Source organism: Pyxicephalus adspersus, chromosome 4, assembly GCF_032062135.1.
Source record: "Pyxicephalus adspersus chromosome 4, UCB_Pads_2.0, whole genome shotgun sequence".
NCBI lineage: Eukaryota > Metazoa > Chordata > Amphibia > Anura > Pyxicephalidae > Pyxicephalus > Pyxicephalus adspersus.
In genome coordinates, this window is record NC_092861.1 from 60,866,370 (window position 1) to 60,888,057 (window position 21,688).

General features: G+C 37.5%; 1 protein-coding gene across 5 annotated transcripts in view; it reads left to right on the forward strand.

Annotated features, from left to right (window-relative positions):
* Positions 1-21,688, forward strand: part of DLGAP2 (DLG associated protein 2) — a 433,479-nt gene that overhangs the window by 13,494 nt on the left and 398,297 nt on the right. The window contains exon 2 of one of the 5 annotated variants that reach the window (XM_072408411.1): positions 7,227-7,334. The exons of 3 other annotated variants lie outside the window; for them this stretch is intronic. In XM_072408411.1, coding sequence (XP_072264512.1) covers positions 7,320-7,334 — 15 coding nt within the window. In that variant the 5' untranslated portion in view covers positions 7,227-7,319. Of the gene's footprint in view, positions 1-7,226; positions 7,335-21,688 lie in introns of those variants that run through there. One more of the 5 variants, XM_072408414.1, reaches the window with a different exon arrangement.

The following is a 21,688-nucleotide window of genomic DNA, read 5'->3' on the forward strand; positions in this document are numbered from 1 at the left end:
TACTGTATTATACAGGGAGTCCACGAGTTGAAAGAATATTACTGTATTATACAGGGAGTCCCCGAGTTGAAAGAATATTACTGTATTATACAGGTAGTCCCCGAGTTGAAAGAATATTACTGTATTATACAGGTAGTCCCCGAGTTGAAAGAATATTACTGTATTATACAGGGAGTCCCCGAGTTGAAAGAATATTACTGTATTATACAGGGAGTCCATGAGTTAAGGACATCTGACATACCGACAACTTCTAAATTTGAATGGGGCTTCACTGCTTGTTGTGTGCAGGACAGAGGCTTGATAGGGGGGATGGGGGTGGTTTGCATGACTGGCAGAAGAAATCTTTAACACATCTTGTAATATCTTGTAACCCATTAATGACCAAGACAAACTCTGCAGTTGTTTCTTTTTGCATATTAAAGCACATTAAGTTTCTGTTCACCAGTATGATCACTGGAACCCTGTTCTTGCACATAGGAAATACGTCACCCCCTAATCATGCCATCTAAAATCAGGTCAATGGTTATATTTTACTACTCTAAATTGTAGAAGGTTACTAAAATACATCTTTATTTAATAGATTCTTCAGATAGCTAAACAAATCAACATTTGCATTCTAAGTATATTATCCCTTGGACTCCCTTGGTTTTCAGGCAGACCTTGGAATTGTGAACATCAATATTTACATTGCTAAATGAATGAATGTTTTGCTGCCTAATGTCATGGAACTCATTATAACTGAAAAAGATTATACATTAAATTTATGTCAATTATTCATAGCCCCGAAAAACAACTAAACAAGATTTTAATTACAGCTGAAATTATGAGCTATTTAGTAGAGAAACAATGATAATTAATCTCTCAATGGTACCAAACTATTTTTGGAACTTCTCTTTTATCATCATAGACCATTACTTATACACAAATAAAACAAGCTAAGGGACCAGTTTACTAATTTTGTAAGATAATATGGCACTGCAGAAACTAGAAAATGTCGGTACACATGTAGTAACAAAAGAAAAGCAATGTCGAATTCAACAAAAAGTATATAACCCCAATTTTGGGACTGCTTTCGGTGGAAAAAAGAATAATGAGGTTTAGTTTCGACTTTAGATTAACTATTTTGAAAAATAAAATGTGTGTAAATGCCACTAATACTGCCAACATCACTCAACTGAAGAGAAAGTAATCTTCTGTGTCACCCACTGCGCTCAGTGGTTCCTCCCACTGACCAATGCATTACTATTGTGTCCTGAAGGGACTTAGGGGATGGTAGAAGAAACCATTTAGCTCAGCGGGTAGGAGTGCACAGGACACTGATACTTTCGAAGTTGGTTTCTGAAAACATTTCATTCATAGATTCTTGCTAAATAAAACGTTTTTACATGGCATTGACAATGGGAGACGTAGGTATTCACTCTATTCTTAACAGGTACATGCATTTTATAGTTACATTTTAATGATCTACATAAGTTACCTTAAAGTGTACCTTAGCATTAAACATATTACTATTAAAATTATCATTAGAAATGTTTATTGCTCCTCTCAGAAATCGCGATACTCATAACAAATTCCTTCTATTTTTCCCACACAGGATATGGTTTTTGTTCACTCAACATTCTGGGTCAGCATCTACTTCCTGTGGTGGGAAATAATGGTTGTGTATGTTTTTAGTGTGTGAACATTTGCTAAGGGCTAATAGAAAATTAATGGGTGCACAAACACATTTGTTCCTTGTGCTGTTGCATAAAAAGATGCATTATGTGCACCAAGTTTAAAATCTGAAATAAAAGCAGTCATAACAGTTGATTTTTATGCATTCCCCCACCTCCCTCCCCCTGCCTTTTCTTTGCTCCAGGGAGTGCTCTTGTACATTGAAGTGCAACTTTAATGTTATTAATAGGAATTGTGTGGAGTTGTGTAAATAGTGTAGTGAGTTTAGAGTCACCTTTTTAGATGTGTCCTTTTCAGACTCCTGATTTACAATGTTCCTTATGAGAGAGAATCTACTTAGACACTACAGCATTAGACACTACAGCATATCACACAAAGGCAATGTAAAACCATTTATCTTCACCAACAAACTGGCATTTTTGTCATGGAGGATTTATTGTATTGTGGAAATGCACCCGATTCTGCAGACAGGTGATAATTTCCTAAGCATTTTTTGCTGCTTTTCTGGGCTCTGAGAGTTAAATTGAAAGAGTGGAAAAAATTGGGAAATATACATCCCTTTCTCATCTACACATAGCCACCCACAATCTCAGATTTTATCCATGGACTGGAGTTCTTCCTCGGTACTTCACAATGCTGACCCTCTACTGTACATTACCCAAGGTCCTAACCTGCATCCGCCCAGGCTAATGGTCCCCATCCAGACCATTATCATGCACCACTTTTAATAAATTGCACTGCATTCTAATTGTATTGTAATGGACTGGTTTTACAAACAAAACAATGATTTATATCGCATATTTTTCTTTTTCTTTTTTACTTTTTAACATATATTTGCTGAACAGATCTACAAAATAATAAAAAAAACAAAATATGATTTTGTTTTAAATAATTCTAAAAAGATTAGTAACCTCAACCTGAACAATATGCTGGTTACTGAAAAAAAGTTGTATATTACTCAAACATTTCTGGGGTTAAATAAGAACTTCAGTAAGGATAAAATACATTATCCCAGGTTATATCCACTTTCTGTGCTATCAGGAGAAAAGGCGGAGGGGGGGCTATACAGGGGGGACGGGACAGCAGCTGGGGAGGATACATTTTGATACATTTGGACCATAAGACGCAGGGACATTTTCCCCCCACTTCTGGGGGGAAACAGTGCGTCTTATGGTCCGAAAAATACGGTATACTTCATAGTAGGATGCACACGCTGCATCAGGTAAATGCACAAGGTAAAATAAAGTAGCCCTCATAGAGGATATATATGGATACACATATGTGTATATATTTAAAGAAATGTAAATAGCCTTCCTTTAGAAAAGCAACTGTCATGCTGTCACTCACTACAAGGTGAGGGAATCCTATATTGTGTAACAATTGTCCTCTGTAGGTTGGTATCATGTGATACATTCTGGTTTTGTAATAATTGTAAATTGGACATCCCCAGCTTCCCCTGACATGGATTTTGTAGTACAGAATAAAAGGAAATAATTCTAGCTTCACTAAACAACACATAAAATATTTAGGTCATATTCGTTTTCTAAAGGCAGCCTCCACATTTTGACTGAGCACTATTACTTAATTGCTTCTAATGTATCTGACTCATAACCTATTGAGACTGTAATCTCATATCGTTTGGTACATTTGGCATTAATATACACTTCCTAATTAATTGCATCTAAATGTTCAGCTGCACATTTTCTAAAATGAAGAATTATTCCATTGCCTAAGATCTTGTGAACAGGTGGCTAAATGGCAATTTTCCTGTATATTTAAATGCAATATATTATATTATTCTGTATACAATGTAGAAATAAAATATATATAAGATAAAAGGTCACTGTATGGTTCAAATGGTGTCGAAATCAAATGAGCCAACCTCTGAGATATAGATAATTTAAAAAGGAGCCAGAAGTAGGTTTTTTGGCTACTTAAATTTCAATTAAAACAGAATTCAGATCTTTCAAATATGGAGCCCAGATGGGTACACTTTATCATAATTTCTGGAAATGCCCAAATATTAAGCAATTCTGGAGGCAAGTAATACAATATATTCATAGATATCTAGTAAATTACATACCATTCACACCAGAATGGGTAGTCTTTGGTTTAGTGGAGTCCAGTTTACCAGGGGCACCAAATGATTAGCACTCTTACTCTCGGCTATTGCTAAGAAAACCATTTTTCATTGCTGGTTAGAACCCTCTCCTCTAAGGATGCGTCTCTCTATGACTAAACTACAAGAACTATTCAGAATAGAATGGATAGAGGCTTCATTCCACAAAGAATCTAAAACTCAAATCTTTATTGAAACATGGGAAAGTTTTATTGACACACTAAACCTAGCTAACAAAACAAAATTGTACAACTGTTTCTTGTCACATGGTACCTTGAAAGAGAATTAATACATGACCCTCCTATTGTTATGTAACTGTTAATTCTGCCTATTTTGCTGCACTACCATTGCTGTATAATTGTTGTATGTTCCATTGAAAAGTATTGACCTACTTCTTTGACTGCTATGAAAACATGTTTATCACTAACGTTGCAAATGTTATATCATTTGTTCTTTCTTTTATTCTTGATTACTGGTTGAAAAAAGAAATAGTTGTATTTTATTTTTCCACTGATTATCCTCAATAAAATTATATTAAAAAAAAACTGAATTCAGTCATAACAGTACATTAAAAAATAAGATAGATATATAGACACAAATACCAAAGATGCATGTTATGGACTGCACTTTTTAATGCATTCAAATCATGCAATACTGGAAGGCGGTACCTTTTTATACTAGACATAAATATCAATTGTGATGCTTGAGTGTGGTCATATTTGTATCAGCCCATGTCATATGTAATTGGAAATCTTTGTATTGAAGAGTTAGGATCATCAACCCGATCATCAACCTCGCCTAAGTGGCTTCCTCAGGGGAGTTTGAGACTTCTATTCTGGTTCGGATAGAAATTTTGTAAACAGAATTAGTTGGCAAGATGCATCAATCTCGGAAGACTAGTTGTTTGCTGATGTATCTTGCATTAAAAATGTTATAAATTTAAGTGTTTCTTAGGTTGTTGTATTAGTGTCCCACAGGAGGGGGACAGTCTTCCTACAGGTAAGGTAAAAGAAGGGTCTTTTCCACAGATGGAATACACCAGTGTTGATGACTTTCCGAATAACAATGAGTCTTAGGTAAGCTGTGAAGTACATAAGAAACAGTGTCTGGTTTCTGTGCTGGAATCAGTGCCTCGTTTATGACCAGATGGTGGAGTTCTGGTGAAATTCTAATCCAAAATGATGCGTGTAAGGAGATGTATAGAGTGAAGAGACTGCTCTGCAGTATTTGGCCAGCACCGTGTCCAATGTCTGGGGGGAGGAGGAAAGTCCAGCCACGTATGATCCGTCCTTCAGGCATGTGCACAAAGGGAGTCCCCGAGACGCCGCCTCCTACATATAGAGGCGGACCCTGAGATTCCCTCAGCGTTCTAATTGTTTATTACTGCAACCATCCCTATTTCACCGTTACATCTGCTTTTATTTGTCATCAGGTATGCGTTACCTTCCATTGCATGATACTTTTGGTTGTTTGCCCTTCTTTCCATTGTTCCCATATCCAACAAATACTGCCTGCATACTCATCTATTGACATGATTATACATATACAGGTATTTACCAACCTCTTTTGGGGTTTTTCGCCCCCAACTTCACGCATCCCTGTGATACATGGGGGCCCCCCAACCACTCATAAAACTCACTTTATATGGACAACATAAGACAGAAACCTATTCATATTCTGTTTTCTTTTTAATATTACTAGAATACATAATTACTATACCTTATAACCGTATATCTATTTATTTTCGGTCTACAACTTCTAATATGTTCTATAATTACCTTGAATCGTATTATTTACCATATTCAATTTTACCTCTACATGTGCTATATATTGCCATGTCGATATGTGATATTTTTTATATTTTATATTGCTTATGAATATATGTAACTTGTTGTGTCTATAATATACTTAGGCTTTATTCAGTTCATGCTCATTTAATGCAAATGTACCGCTACCCCTGAGGAAGCCTCTATCGGGCAAAATGCATCGGGTACCAGGGGGTCTCACTTATCCGATTCTATACGTTACGCTGTCTCCTCCAAGCTGATTTTACTTTATACTGTATGTGTTGAGTTGATTGATGTCTAGTGCCTGATGGCCTATTTATGATTACATATGGTCCTCTGTCGTTACAAGACCAAGTACCTATTGGTACAATTTGTATTGTGTATGAGAAACTTATCATTAATACAATACAAAAGATTTTTTGCTCAAAAAAAAAAAAACTTTTGTTGTCTTTTCTATTTACTAGTATCTGGGGATGGCAACTGTAGTAATTGCAATAACTGCAGTAATTGCAATATTAATGTAGTAATTGATGGTAACTGCAATAATTAGTACTCATTTTTGTTTCCGCCACCCCACAAATATTTGTTCTGTTAATTTACTACCCCTAATATTACTCAAACCAAGACCCATTAAAATACCCATTCCTGAAACAGGGTTGCAAAATCTCCATGTGCAGTAACAAGGTCTACTGACTAAATGAGAGGTGCAACAGGGCATTTAGCAAGGTTATCACTGCATAAAATGTTATTTTCTCAAGAGGAGACAAATTTTGCTGTTTAACTTGTTGATTTGAAATTAGTTAGCAAAGTCCATAAACATAGTAACATCATCAAAATTGCTTTGGAGGGATTAGGTGCGTGTGTGTGTATATGTATGTATGTGTGTGTGTGTATGTATGTATGTATGTGTATATATATATATATATATATATATATATATATATATATAAATGTTTTTGTAAATCAAAGATAACATATAGTCGGAAACGTCATTTTTAAAGCCATGTGTCTTTCAAGCTTTCAAGATAATTGCAAAGTCCCTGGACATGGTATTGTCAAATTTGCTTTTGGTGTGGGAGAGCGAATAGTGAAAACATGTTCCTAAAAAATGAAAGTATGGTCAGAGAAATTCTATCTTTAAAGCCACATGCCAACTTTTTACGTTAAAGCCATTAAACAAATGATTGTTGCTAGAATTGCAAGGGGCAGGAAGACCTCTGTAAACATGTCCTAAATAAAACATGTTTATCTGACCATACTTTACCTTGTGTTAATGGAAAAGAAAATGCTTTTATAAAATTATTTTCACTTGCATCATGTTCCCACTTGTTCCCCTAACCACCCCAGCCAGTTTAGTGACAAAACTATGGTATGGGCCTTTACCTAATTATTTGGCAATCATATTATGTGAAAATACATTACTATTTTTTGTCTATCTCTGCTTATTAGCACCAGATAGCACAACATAAAATAAATGTGAACTGACTTTTGTGTACTTGTAAGCTTTTCTTAATGATCATGTTTAAGGCTATGTATTTTGTTTTATACTGACCATCACATTGCTATCACCCTTCATTTTGCATGTAATAACATGTTTATACCTTATATAAGTTATATTACTTCATTTGTATTTATTCCCATCCTAGGCTGTATCAGCATCTTGAAGCTGGATTGTGTGCACAAGTTCTCCCTCCATCGCTGCCTGCGAATGTCTGCATCGTGCATCAGGCTCAGACATAATGGGGACTACTCAGGTACACCTTTATCACCTTCACAGGACAAATTGCTTTGCTTTTCATGTATGGCATTTCATTTAGTATTGCTTGATGTATATTTGCTTTTGAACTGTGTTCATGTAGCAGATGGTTTCACGTTTAGGTGATTTATGTTTGGAGATTCTGCTTAGATATTGTCATGATGTCATCACAGAATATCCTTTAAATTGCAAAAAAAAAACAAAAAACTGCCAACTGAACAACTTTTGCTGCTAGGAACAAACAAATCTGTGGGCTCCCCCTTTACTGTTAGGTAAGTAACTGTACCCTGGACCTGATGGGTATTTAACTCATGCAGTGCAGGGATGTCTCAGTGCAAAAGTAGATTTGACTTATTACTAGAGCTCAGCTTTTTATATTTATATTAGGCAATAAAGTACCACTAGGGGTAGTTAGCCGGAAGTTATTTATTTGTTGTTGATATTTTTACAGCAGCCATTGTCAACCAGGGTTACGTTGAACACCTGGATTTCTCCAGGGGTTGTTTGGGGTTCCTCAATATGTGGCTCATTGACCTTTCATTTGATAATGCCTGCAAAGTTCTGTAACCAACATTGTTTGGTAGATTTAGGTGTATGACTCCAATGATGTTTTAAGGTGCCTATAAAAGTTGTATTCTTGTCATTACTTTTTATCCACTGGCCACCTATTAAAGAGACTTTTTTTCCAACTGACTCCCAAAATGTTTTTAGCAGGGGTTCCCTGAGAACTGAAAAATATTTTAGGGGTTCTTCAAGGGGAAAAAGGATGAGATAGGCACTCTTACATTAAAACAGGTATTCAACTCTATGATTCTAAAACTAAAGTTCAGGAATGCAGCAATATAATATATACCTTGAACAGTGTCCTATTTATATTAAACTTTTCATCCTAAATTTCTTAAGTGAATCTTTGACCTTTTTCCTCTAGGCTTTACTCTAAGAACTAAAGTCTGTGTTTGTAAGATTTAATAGGAATACCCAAACAGTGACAGTACATTCTGGCTATTTAGAAGTTTAGAAGGTGATCTGACCTTAGAAACATTCACTTTAACAATTGCTTCTAATGTGTTTCTTTTAACAATGAAGCAAAAGCATACTATTATATTATTAAAAAATTTAGGGGTCTGTTATTATGATTTGTAAAGCACAATACATAATTGGACATACAAATTACCTTCAGGATTCAATCATTTTTCAAATTTAATGTGTGAATCCTTGGTAAAAAAAGGAGTCTGAATCTTGTGTGGAAACCTTTGTAAATAGACACCTACGTGTTTACATTTTTTTCCTTATTACAAAGTAAGATATTCAGTGGTTAAGACCTAAACTGATCTCATTTTCTATCCCACCGACAAGGAATGTTAGGTGGAGACAATTTGCACCCCATATGTTGGCTGGTGATTAATACAGTACAATGACCCTTTAATTCTGAATTACTGTTGATCATGAATGTACTTCATGTTAGTGTGGTGAACAAATTTAGTATAACATTTAGCATAACAAAGTAAGAGAAATAAATTTTTATGTTCACAATTAAATAGCAACAATCCATAATGTTTGTATTTAAGGAGCAGCTGAAAGTATTGAATTATCCGTAATACTAAGCTATTAAGTTCCTCTCAGCCTTTGCATAATAGCTAAAATTGCAATTCTGGCTGTCTGGGTACTTGCTCTGGTTACTAAAATGGGAATAAGACACAAGGCACATCTTTACTTTTATACCTGATATTATGGTAATGTTATTACATTGGTGTTAAGTGAAAAAGATGTTAGGAAGACATATAAAAGGTCAGATTAAGGAGGACGTATGTAAGAAGGAAAAGAAGAGACGCCCTAAAAATAATTAGAGGGGTCGGGAAATAAGGACAAAGTGATTACATGTGGACAGTGATGAAAGCATTTTTTTGGGCTGTCCATATAGAGGTTTAATGTTTACAAAGAGTCTTTCTTTTTTTCTAGTCGGAAAGGTAACTTGTGAATATGTTTACAATAAGAAAGGAATACAGAAAAAAATAAATAGAATTTAGCATTCGAGTTTCAAGAGAAATTGCTGGCATTAATTGAAATCTATAAGGGCTGCTAAACCTATCCTTGAACTACAATTGTTTAACATTTGGAAATGCCATTTATTTTATATTCATCCGAATTCTGTGTAATGCCTTTCAGCTTTCTCTGCTTGATGTGTTGCCAGTCAAATGCACAACTAATACACAACTAAATGTGCAACATACTGTCTAAACAGATATAGCACAAAATTTAGCAGAATTAAGGGGTTAAGCTATATCAAGAACATTGTTCAGTGTTTTGTGCAGCTAGAGTTATAGTTAAAGAGATTTTTTTTATATTGAGTTTTCAACCACAACACGATGTTAATAAAAAAAAATGAAAACAATGATTGATTGCCATTTCATGCACAGCATATGATGAGAAAACACCTTATCTGAACAATCATTTCTCTCTTTCTCTGCTGCAGATCTGTATTAATGTATTATGTTGACTGTTTACTGAATACTTTGAGAAATATGAGCAGAATAATAAGATCACTTATTCGGCAAAAACTCCCAAGAACACTTTTGCTGTAATATATTGTGACCTTGCAGAACAGCTTGGAGAGCGGGTCACTTTTAATTAGCAGGATAGAGGTTTGAACTTAGTGCTCATAATGCTTATTAGTTGAAGGAAGGTAGGCCCGTGGTGCTCATACAAATGAGCTTGCAAATGGCTAATTTCAAACTTCTTGTAAACTAATACATTACCTTCATAAACATCCAGTGAAGGAAAAGACTACTAAATGGGTTAGGTTACAGGAGTAAGCTAAAAGTGTTTCAAAATACCATAAGTGCACCTATGTGTAATGAGAAGTACTTTACTTCCCCATCTCTCCTTCGAATACTTGACTTATATGCACAAGTCACTCACATGCCACTTTCTGACCACCACCTCCTGTCTCAAACTACAGATTTGTTCACATCTTTTCATTGCTTCTCTCTAATCAACTGGCCATGACTGCTTACTAAGCTACCAGCAGAATGGAATGGGAGCATCACCCGGGCATCTCAGGTCTCAAGAGATCACCCTTTTGAATGTTATTTTAGCTTATTTGAGGCATGGTCAGTAGGGATAATAAAAATGGTGAAAGGATTAGACTTAGACATAGTGAAAAGGATAAAAGGGAAGGCTAGGGAGGGTACATTAGGGGTTTAGTGCACTTCATATGAAAGTTCAGTTGTCATTGAAAGTGCATCAAAAGCCAAACATTTTTTCCCCTTGAATGTTTGAAACCTACATGTTAGGAGATGCTTCGCTGTGCCCCATTGCAGTACCAAACCACTTCTGTCCAGCAATGTCACTTGCAGGAGCAAGGAAACATTGTAAATAGCAGCAGCCCCTGCTTCTCTTTAGCCATGCTGCCTGAAATGTATTTTATCTGCATCCCCAGCACACACTCTTAGGGCTGTGCACAGCTAAAGGGGATTTTAGGGGCAGATTGACTATTCTGTGCTGTCAGAAGTTGCATTTGCTGCTGTATATCAAACAAGTGTTTAGTACATCTACTGGAGATAACTTATTACTTTGCATGCATTTCCTGGCACCATTTCCAACTTAGTATAAAGTTTAAAATGTTCTTCTCACACTTACAAATTACTCCCACTGGTATAATGAAAATAGTTTATTTTTTCAGAAGCAGAAAATCTTAACAATTCTGTTAAAATGTGTCTAAATCGTGACATCCCTCCCAACGCAAGAAAATGTTCTGCTAAGTTTTTTCTCACCCCCCCCCCCCAAAAAAAAAAAAACTAGAGTAATTTTGTTAAATGTTATCAAGATACTGTTTAATTTTAATGAAAATACGGTACTGAATGCTATTCACATGCATACAGATTTCAGGTCCCATAGCAACCACATGGGATGTGATGATATACTCCTGTAGTAGTCACCAAACATATCTACTGGAGTTTCTAATACAACATACCAAGGACTCCGTCTTTTGTTCCAGCAAGCATATTTCACTTTTTTTCTGCATTCTGCCAAATGAAAAATAAAGTGGAGACCCTCTTCATTGGCCCCCACCTGCCATAGCTGCAGGTAGTGTACACAAAATAAAAACCTGCTGCAGATAGTAGACAGGTAAATTCATGCTGGACCTTTCCTCGATCCGGTCCTGCGTCGTCCTGGAATTCTTCTTTGTCCTGGCGCAAAGGAAGCTCTGACTTCTTCTACCTTTTTCTTGCTATGTCACCCAATCTCGCACTGTGCATGCATGGAAATGGCATCTCTTTCCCCTTAGTGAAGGAAAATGCCCCTTCTGCCCATGCCGCATATTGGGCATGCGCAGAAGGAGCAGCCAGGAGCCTCCCTTTTATGTAAAGTTGGGTTTTTATGTAACATTTTATGTTTGGGTTTAGGTCGGTATTAGGTTTTGTTTCTTAAGAACAGTAATCATTAGCAACCAGCTTGATTGATTCTATGTTATATCGGCCTGGCTGCATGACGGTGAATAACATTTGATTGTTCTGCGTTATTGCACTGCAGAATAAGCGTTCTTTAAAAAGGCAGTTTATTTGGTTTCTCCGATTCTTTAATGTTTGTTTTAATAAACAGAATTAAATCTGCAAATCCATTGGAAGTGGTTTTTATGCTGAAGTGCAGCAGTGGGCAGTCTTTGGAGATTGCAGGACACAGTAAACAGATTTTAATGAAAAAGGTACATGAAATTGCCTGTAAAAATAAGCCTGGTTTGAAATGAATTTGGGAATTACAGTTAACAAGCAACTACAAAAAACACTTGAATAATAATGTTTATGTGCTAATAAACTTTAGTGCCTACACCAGATAAAAGACCAACTTTTAGAAAAATGCCATTGATTTTATTAAGCTTTATGTTTTATAAACTTTTTTAATACTTGTTTTGCATATAGATACAGTAATCACCCTATTGTATAAACTTATTTGCCTTCTGTAGGTGTTACTCATGTATGCAAATGCACACACATTTAGCTAAGGGGGCTAAATGTGAATTAGACTTTTATAAAAAAAAAAAAAAAAATGTAAAGGCTACTAATTTCCCAAGTTGTCAGCTTACCAAAGATTAAAGTGTATGCAAAGCGTATATTACAACACACTGACAGGTGCTTGCTTACTGTGTACTTTAGTAATGGCTAAAAAAAAGCCTATATTTACCCTAACAATCAAATATACTCTGTGCCTTCCACCATATAATATGAAAATAGCAACCCTTTTGCCTCCTTTTTCTGTTCCACATTCCAATGTACAGCCACTTATTGCAGAAGAAACATTTCCTGTCCTTTTCTGTATTAAACACTTTCCTGGTAACAAATTTTTAGTTTCATAACAATTCACACACAACTAAAAAACAAGCAATTCTTTAAATTGTTTATAAATGGACCCTATAAAGTAAATTAGTGGATACCAATTAATACTAGGTCAGATACATTTAAATTTCTTGCCGAGAATTTCAATACATTATTTGTATCTTACTTATATCAAACTATATGACTTAGGACACAGGGATGACCTTAAGAAATTATTGAAGAGACAGCTTTAGTTGGTTTGGTTAGTTTAGTTGTTTGCTGGAAACAATGTAATTTCTTTCTTTATACAGAATCTCTGCAATGGTTAGGTCATGCTCTTGTTCTTAACATCTTCTTATCCTCGTAAAGCACACATTCCTGAGTAACCAGCTATGCTATGCTAGAGCTGTTACATAAAGGCACATGAGAAAAATTGTACCAGAAGATATTATTCATTATTTTGTAATATGCAATAAGCTTAGGCCTTGTGCCTGGCACCAGTATCTCTGGAAATTTTAATTGAATATTGGCATTACATGTGGAAACGTGGTAGATGGCAAAATATTAACAAAGCAGTCTGACATTTTAATAATTAATTCACTTTTTATGTTGTCATGCTAACCTGTTGTTTGCTTTTGATGTCATCTGGTTACTTGTCAGACCATTTAAATGTTTACTGACAAACATATTTTCACTAGACAGGGGGTTCAGGTTAGGGATGAGCGAGAATGCCTCTGGCATTCTCACGAAAATTTCCTTGAACTTCCCATGGGTCCACAAAATTTTGATGAACCGATTTCACAAAACCATCAGAAGATCTAGGAAATAGTTACCATCCCCGGCACTAGAGGTTGCATTCTTTTTGCCTTCTTTCTTTCATTCTTCAGTCTATTCCTGGGAATCCTCCTGTTTGTGATCCCTGGCACTAGAGGTTAATTAGCCCGGTGACCGTGGGAACTGAACTGCAGATGAACTCTCAATGGAGAAACTCTATTAAGAGTTCATCTGCAGTTCCACTGCAATCCCCGGGAATTTACACCAGGCATTCTCGCTTACAATTTCCCAATAAGCGAGAATGTCTGAATTTGCCGCAAGATCGAGATTTAAAAACTCTCTCGCTCAAGTTCAAGTTTGAAAAGACAGTTCGGTCTCAGAGAACAGCTATACAACTACGATTTAAAAGTTTCACTTTTAAAATTTGGAATAGGGCTGGGCTTTTTTGCAGTAAGGGTCAGGTGATGTGTGGCTCAGCATGGGATGCTGAGATACCCAGCGCAATCAAGATGGCATAAAGACAAGAAGGTAGAAGATCCTTAACATATTACAATCAGGCAAGTAAGATTGTTTTATAGCAGGTAGGACATTCCCTGTCTATTCTTCAATAAAGAATCTGCCTGGTCACAACTTTCAAGTTGTGGGGTTTAGTTCTACTTTTAAAAAAACTTGTTCTTTGCTCATGTAGGGTTCATTTTATTTCCGGCCCCTTGCAGCTTTACATGCTCACCTTTCCTTTACTTCTCCACCATTTATTATCTACCAAGAGTGAAACTATCTATCCAATATATCCTGCAGTTGTCTTGTTTTGCTCATATATTTAACCCTGTACTCTGTACATGTCAACACATACACTGTACTTTCTGGATTTCTGTTTGAACAACTCATAAACGCATGACTGTAACATAAGAACAAAGCTACATCTATTTTACCTCAATTATTCATATACTGCAGCTGTAGTAACATCTGTTTTTTTTAAGGCAGTTTTTCTATATTCAGATCAACAGCCTCATTTCTCTCAGTTCCTCTTTATTTATAATGATCAGTTCAAAGTTAGTGGCTTTTGAAGATACACAATCAGAAAGACATGCTTTGTGGTTATCAATAACCATGGTCAACAAACATTTTCTTGCCAAACAGATTAGTCATTTTAGGTTATGTTTGATGCACAGATTCCAAATATGCAATTGGTTTTGCTAGATTTTGCTAATAACCTCATAGAAAACTAATGAAACATGAAAAATAAGCAAAATTAAACTAGATTTGCCTACGTATACAAAATGTAATTTTTGAAATACTTAATGTCAATATATTATATATTCAGTATATTTACAGAACTAATCACAGAGAAGTCATTGCAAAACTCTGTATGATTTCTGTTTATGCTGATGATCGGGACAATCACGTTGAAGGCTCCAGCAGAAGTTTCTATCCCATCTGCCCTGATACCTTTCTTCCATCACCTTTATATCTTGATGAAACCTCTCTGAAATCGCCATGGTTTTCTTGAAATTTTTGCAGATGGCTATGAAGATAGTGTACCTTTATGCTCATAGTAGCACCCAAATGTTTTAAGTTTAAGAGCAAGTTTTGTACCAGTTCTTCATAATTTTGTGCTTTATGGTTACCCAAGAAGTTCTTGACAACCATGACATAGCTGTGCCAGGCGGAAGCTTCAGTATCAGTTATGTTACTTGTGAAATTTGAATCATTTATCAGTTACCGAATCTGAGGTCCATCAACGATTCTAGCTTTTATATTTTCAGTACTCAATCGAAACTACAAATGCTTTTGAAGCAATTACTGTCCTTGTTCAGAGCTCTAACACATTGCTTCATTAATCCAAACTTTGTGTAGTGGAGGGAGAATGATTTTTACTTTGTCAGCCATTGGCTCAATAATGATGTTCGCTGCACCTTTTTTCATGTTTTCCCTTGGAGGCCATGTCACTTATTTCCAGTGATCTTGCTTTACTCTACTATCCCACAAGCAGATGAAACATGGGTACTTTGTGTACTCATTTTGCTGTCCAAGTAGGAAGTTCAACATTTTTAAATCAACACATATGGACCATTGGTGTTCATGATAGCAAAGCTTTTGTTATACAATTTTGATATTTTCATATTCTTCTTTAAGTTTTCTTGAGTATTCATTTGGAATTGATGCATAGCAGACATCGAGTGGAACTGTCTATGAAAAGCCTCCAGTCTTCTGCTCTGTATTCTGGTACTCCCATATGGGTTAAAAGTCAAGGGATGTTACAACAGTACACAAAGTTTCCATCTTCACTAAAATATGGTAGGAGTGTCACCCCTCTTAAAACGTAATTTTAACTTCTGGTCTCAGACTGTTCTTTTCTTTTAGCCTGGATGCTAAAAGTTCAGATGCTCGTTTTGACAGACTTAGGTCACATACTAAATCATTGAGCTCTTCTTGGGAGAACTGCTGGTTTGATGAAACATTTCCTTCATATTCACTTCCACTGCTAACTCCTGGATTACACTCCAAACCCTATATATCCTCCATGTCAGATACAGGAATATCAGGGAGTGTACTGAACACTGGTATGGGAAAATCGGCACCACGCGGCACAGGTCATCTTACTGATTCCAAATCGGGGTACTCCCACTTGTTTTTCTTGTAACAATTGAAACCTTTTACATTCACAGCACCAAAATAACAATCATTATGATGATTTTTGGGCTGTCGCCATGCCATAGGTACACCAAATTTCAAACTTTTCAGTTTTCCATTTTTCTACTGAAGTAGACACTCTACACAAGTTTTGCATACCATACGGAGAGCCTAATACTTATCTTGGTCCCCCAGTTTAATACCAAAATATGCAAGACATGCTTGTTTCAAAATTTTTGTAATGTTTCTTGTTTTCTAATGTTGCTAAGAATATTCACCACAAATGTAGCAAAATACATTAGGGTCATTTAAACAACTGCTTGTTAAAGAAAAAAGAAAATGTATGAAAAAAAAGAGGCAAAGTTTCATGATATAATGCTACATTTAATATATAAGATGCAAAACATTGGTGTAAATAAAGTTTGATATTAATATGCTGTGTTAACATTTGTTGTTGCTAAAATTGTCTATTCCGATTCCCGTATCACAAGAACTAGAGCTAATTAAATGAAACTGATGTAATTTCTGGATTCAGGAGACCTGAAACACACTAACTATATTAAAAAATCCTTGGCAAGTGAAAAAAAAAAATTGTTGAGCTGTGTAATTGATTATAATAAAAGGTGTTTAAAATCGGAGGAATAATTGTTATACAGGTAGTCCCCAGGTTACATACGAGATAGGGACTGTAAGATTTGTTCGTAAGTTGAAGTTGTATGTAAGTAGGAACATGTACATTCATTTGATAAATGCAGTTAGGACTGATGTTTGTCTCAACATTATATTAGGCAGCGTGGTGCCAGTTACTGTATAAAATCCTCACTGTGAGTTGATTACAAACAAAGCAAAAAAAAAAGAAGAAAAGAAACAACTGCAGAGTTTGTCTTGGTAATTAAGAATTGAATTATTGTCTTGAGTCCTTAAGATCAATCAGGACCTCAGCTGTGTTTAGCAAAAGATTTCTTCTGCAAGTTGTGAACCCCCCCCCCCCATTCGGCTCTGCACAGGAACGAGCAGGGAAGCCCCATTCGTATCTAGGAGTGGTCCTTATGTCGGATGTCCTTAACGCGGGACTACCTGTACTTTCCCAAAAGGCTACTCTACTGCTTCTAGATCCACATTATGTAAATTAATTGATTATAAAACAGACCCATAACAATCCAGAATCCACTTTTTTTTAAACACAGATTAGTAGATGATATCATCATAAAAAATTAGGCAAAACGTATGCATAACCACCCTTATCTTTATAGCCAAAACAAAAAGTGTTGTGAGATACAAAATTTTGCTCTCATGTAATTGGATGATTGAAGTTAGCATAGCATAGTGAGATTCCATTAACTGAGTGAGTAAGTGAGTAAGTAATGAAGCAAATAAGTGAATGAAGTGAAGCAGTGCTGACATTCATTGTCCAATAATGCTTGAGCAAACATTTTTTAAATTTTGCTTGAATTCACTTTTCTAAGCTAAGTAAAGTGTCCTTTATTAAATCAGCTACTTTGGCTTCTAGGGAAATCCAAGCACGGCACCCCCAGCAATTACATAATCCCCAATGTTACAAGACATAGTGATATTTATTGGCCAAATGTATCTGTACCCTCCCAGCTTTTCTTTGACATGTCTTGACCAGCCTGCCATAAACCCTCTGTGATTCACATACTTACTCCCACCTAAAGCTTGAGTCTCCATGTTCAGAATATTTTGCTTTTTCCCCCCAGGGCCTGTCACAGCTTTTGTGTGCTTCTATGACAGCAAGGGGGGCAGGGCAGGAATGTTTAGCTGCATGTACAGTTTTAGCCCCAGGGCAACCCAACCTGTAGGAGGCAGTTATGTTGTCTTGCAGCAGGACACTATCAATGTTTGATCCTGGTGCTGCCAACTGGGGAAGCCATGGGAAAGAACAAGGGTATTGGGGTGGTGGCAGGAGGTTGGACATTCAAATTAAGTGCAATGCCATAGCTTATATCACCTATGCCTAGGGCTACCCTGCTAGGGAATAGAGCAAGAGTCTAGAACAGATGCAGAAGTAAGCTTAGTCAGCTCCTTAGTAAAATCATTTGATGGATCACCAATATGTCATCACTAGGAAACGCATGGAGACATTTCATCCAAACTTGCTATGTTCCACCATCACTCAGAAACGCATGGAGACATTTCAACCATTAGACCTTATAAAATAATAGTATAATATAAGATTGCAATAAATAAATAACGGGTAATCAGCTAGTGTGTGTGTGTGTGTGTGTGTGTGTGTGTGTGTGTGTGTGTGTATATAATATATATATATATATATATATATATATATATATATATATATATATATAATGTACATATACACACAGATCTAAGAGAATTGATTTGTAATTCAGTTTGCACATTTTGCCATGAAACAGCTCATTAAAGATGGTGGTAGCAATGGAACACAGAACCTCAGGACCACCGTACCCCATGGATGTGAACGTTGTTTCTCTGGCTTCTATTGTCCAGAATGTCATGTTGATAAATCAGTTGGTGCAGTAGGTTAGTATGTGCATTTAGGGTTTCAGCATTTTGGGTGACGTGATTTCTCAGCTCTTCTGTTACTCCCTCTACCTCTTCAATCCTTCTGCCCAGATTACGTTTTAACTTAGCCATCTCAAATCTATATGTGGATTCCATCAGCTGTACAAAGTGTTCAAAGTCCGTTTTAGTGGGGGAGAGCTTTCCAGTAACTCTCCCAACCAGGTTGAGAGCAGGAATGTGGGGTTGCTAGAGAGGCAGGGGGCTCTTGCTGAGAGTCATCTAGACTGCAGGGTGTGAGAGATTGCGGTACTTAGCTCACCTGAGTCAGAGGAGATGCACATCTACTCCGCCACTCACCTAGCCATGTCCTTGTTTTGGGCTTATTCAACACATACCAGGGATCATGAATCTGTTTGAATACACCAGAATACTTGAAGAGGTCATGTTGCCTTATGCCAAAGAGGAAACACCCTTGAAACAGGACAGCGATCCCAAATGTACCAGTAAATGAGTGACGTCTTGGTTCCAAACCAACAAGATTGACGTTATGGAGTGGCCAGCACCATTCTGAACTTTAATCCAATAGAAAACTTGTGGGTGACATCAAAATTGCAGTTTGAGGCAAAAACAAGAAATGCTGAAGAATATTCCCTTTTCTCACTTTCTTCACTTTCTGTAAGGGAATAACACAAATTTGATACTGTTAGGAGACGCTGAGACTTTATAGCCTCTCTGTCTCCCATTCACCAGTGCCTGTTTTCGCATTAAGCTAGGCTGAGTTTTTGCTGGTTTATGTATTTGCTTGATTTACTGTTGCCTGTTTCCCACCTTGTGAGTGTATGCTGCCTGGATCGACCTTTTGCCCGACCCTGCTTTTTAATCTTGTTTGGTGGGCTGATTGTCTGTGAATGATCTGGCTCTGTATTCTAGTCTTGCCTCTGCTGAAATCTTGGTAATGCATATCTGTTTGCACCTAGATCTTTGTCAGTCCTTCGCAAGACACCATCCCTTGCACATATAAGTCCTGCAGGCAACTCTGTGGTGGGACGGTACAAATAGCCTCCCAAGGCTGAGCGGGGGCTTGCTATAGGTGAAGAATGCAGACAGACAATCAATGGGCAAAATCTATACATGTACACTGGAAAGGCTTATACCAGGGCTGGTAAATCGCATCTATCACCAATTTTTTTACCTTATTTAAAGGGTGGCTAACTTTTTTTATAATTTATATTTACTTCATATATTTTTTTTTATTTTTGGAGAAGTCTGGGTATGGGAAACATGGAGCCTCATACATACGTCACGTGTTCCAGGAGGCTGCGGGCGGCTCCTTCTGCGCATTCCTGGTGGCACAAACAAAAAGGGCTTTCCTGGGGGGGCGTGTTTGGCCAGCTATGCAGATGTCCACGTACTGATATATCTCTGTGTGAGTTTGGGCGTAAGCGACGTTTTCCACAGCGCCCGTGACCTTTTGTGCTCACCACCGGTGTATTGGAACGATACTCACCTCTGGGACTATGACGAAGCAGGAAAAAGGAAAGACGGAGCCTCAAAAACTCTACTATTATTTTCAGCCTCAGCAGTCAGGGAACATGCAAGATGGCAGTGTGACTCCTCCTCCCTCGCCTGCACGATCGACCCGTGAGTCTCCTCCAAGCTTAAGCCCTGCTCATGTTGGACGAGTGGAAGATACCGTGGACGAGTCCCCATGCCACACAGAATCACCCGCAACATTCCCTTTTCTCCGCATCTTGAGGTATGTCAATCCCTGGATCCCGCTGTAGGCGAGACCGGGGATGCATCACCCACAGTAGGCCCGTTAGTGGCAGTCGAGTTGGAACACTTTCAGGTGGGGGACCCGGTATTGTCCCCGGCGACCCTGAAAGAGATGTTACTGTCCATGAGGTACTCTATCCAGCAAGATCTGAATTCCATGATGAGCAAATTTAATAGTACCCTTGCTGGCTTTGGGAAAAGGATTCAACATGTCGAATCAAAAATGGGGGGCCCACCATGATTTAGTTGATCCTCATCAGGGACATGCTTCTGAGATAAATTGGCGTTGCTCCAAAGTGGCTGATTTAGAGGACTGCCCCCGCCACAATACCATTAAAGTGAGGGGGTTCCGGAAATATATTGCCCAAGGAGAATTGGGGCGTATGTCATGAACTTGTGCCAGGTATTTGTGCCGTCAGCCAGAGTTGGAACGTACGATCAATAGGGCACATATGATCCCCAAACCTGCATTCCTTTCAGCTTAGCTTCCCAGAGATGTACTAGCTGTCACACTTACCTGTTCCTCACTAAAACACAGGCATCTCTCTCCTGCGCATGTGGGCAGTTCTGATGCTGGGCGTGCCTCTGTTTTCCAGACTCCGTCCATGCCGCTGGCCAATCAGGATGTAGCCCCTTTACCAGCCCTGGCTATTTAGCTTGCTCACAGACTCCAGTCTGTGTTAGTGCCTCAAGTTACTAGTGCCTAGCTCCCTAGTTCTGTGAACTAGTTCCTGTACACCTGCTGCCTAATCCAGTGTTTCCTGTGTCCAGCTTCTGTGTTAACCCCTCGTTGTCCAGTCTGTTGGTTCCCAGCTAACTTCCCTGTGCTGTTCCTGTCTGTCTGTGGTTATACCTGCTTCTCCTGTGCAGTGTTCTCCCCAGAATTTTTTTTCAGCCGGGTGGTAGGAAGCTGTAGGTGGGTGGTAAAAAAAAAGGGGGTGTGGCAAAACACGGCAAATTTAGTGCACCCAGTTGTTTATGCCATGGGTAGCCAGTAACCTCTTATTGTTTCAGTGTTCTACCTTCTCCCAATTATTTGTTACAACTTTGTAATGCCTAATGCCCCATTAGTATATCCAATTTTTCTATTCTATGTATTTTGCCACAACTGTCCGATGCCGTGTATTGTGACCCAACTTCCTAGTGTTCTAAGTTTTAAGAGTTTATTCCTTTGTAGTGGTGTAATAGTATAATGAATGTGGTGTAAAAGGTGAGGCTTAGCTCATATTAGCAGCAAAAAACATTTACCCCTTCTGAGTGACTTCTGGCAACTGCTAGGCACCTAGGATTGGTAACAGGCCATAAGTGCTAGGCACCAAGGATTGGTAACAGGCCATAAGTGCTGGGCACCTAG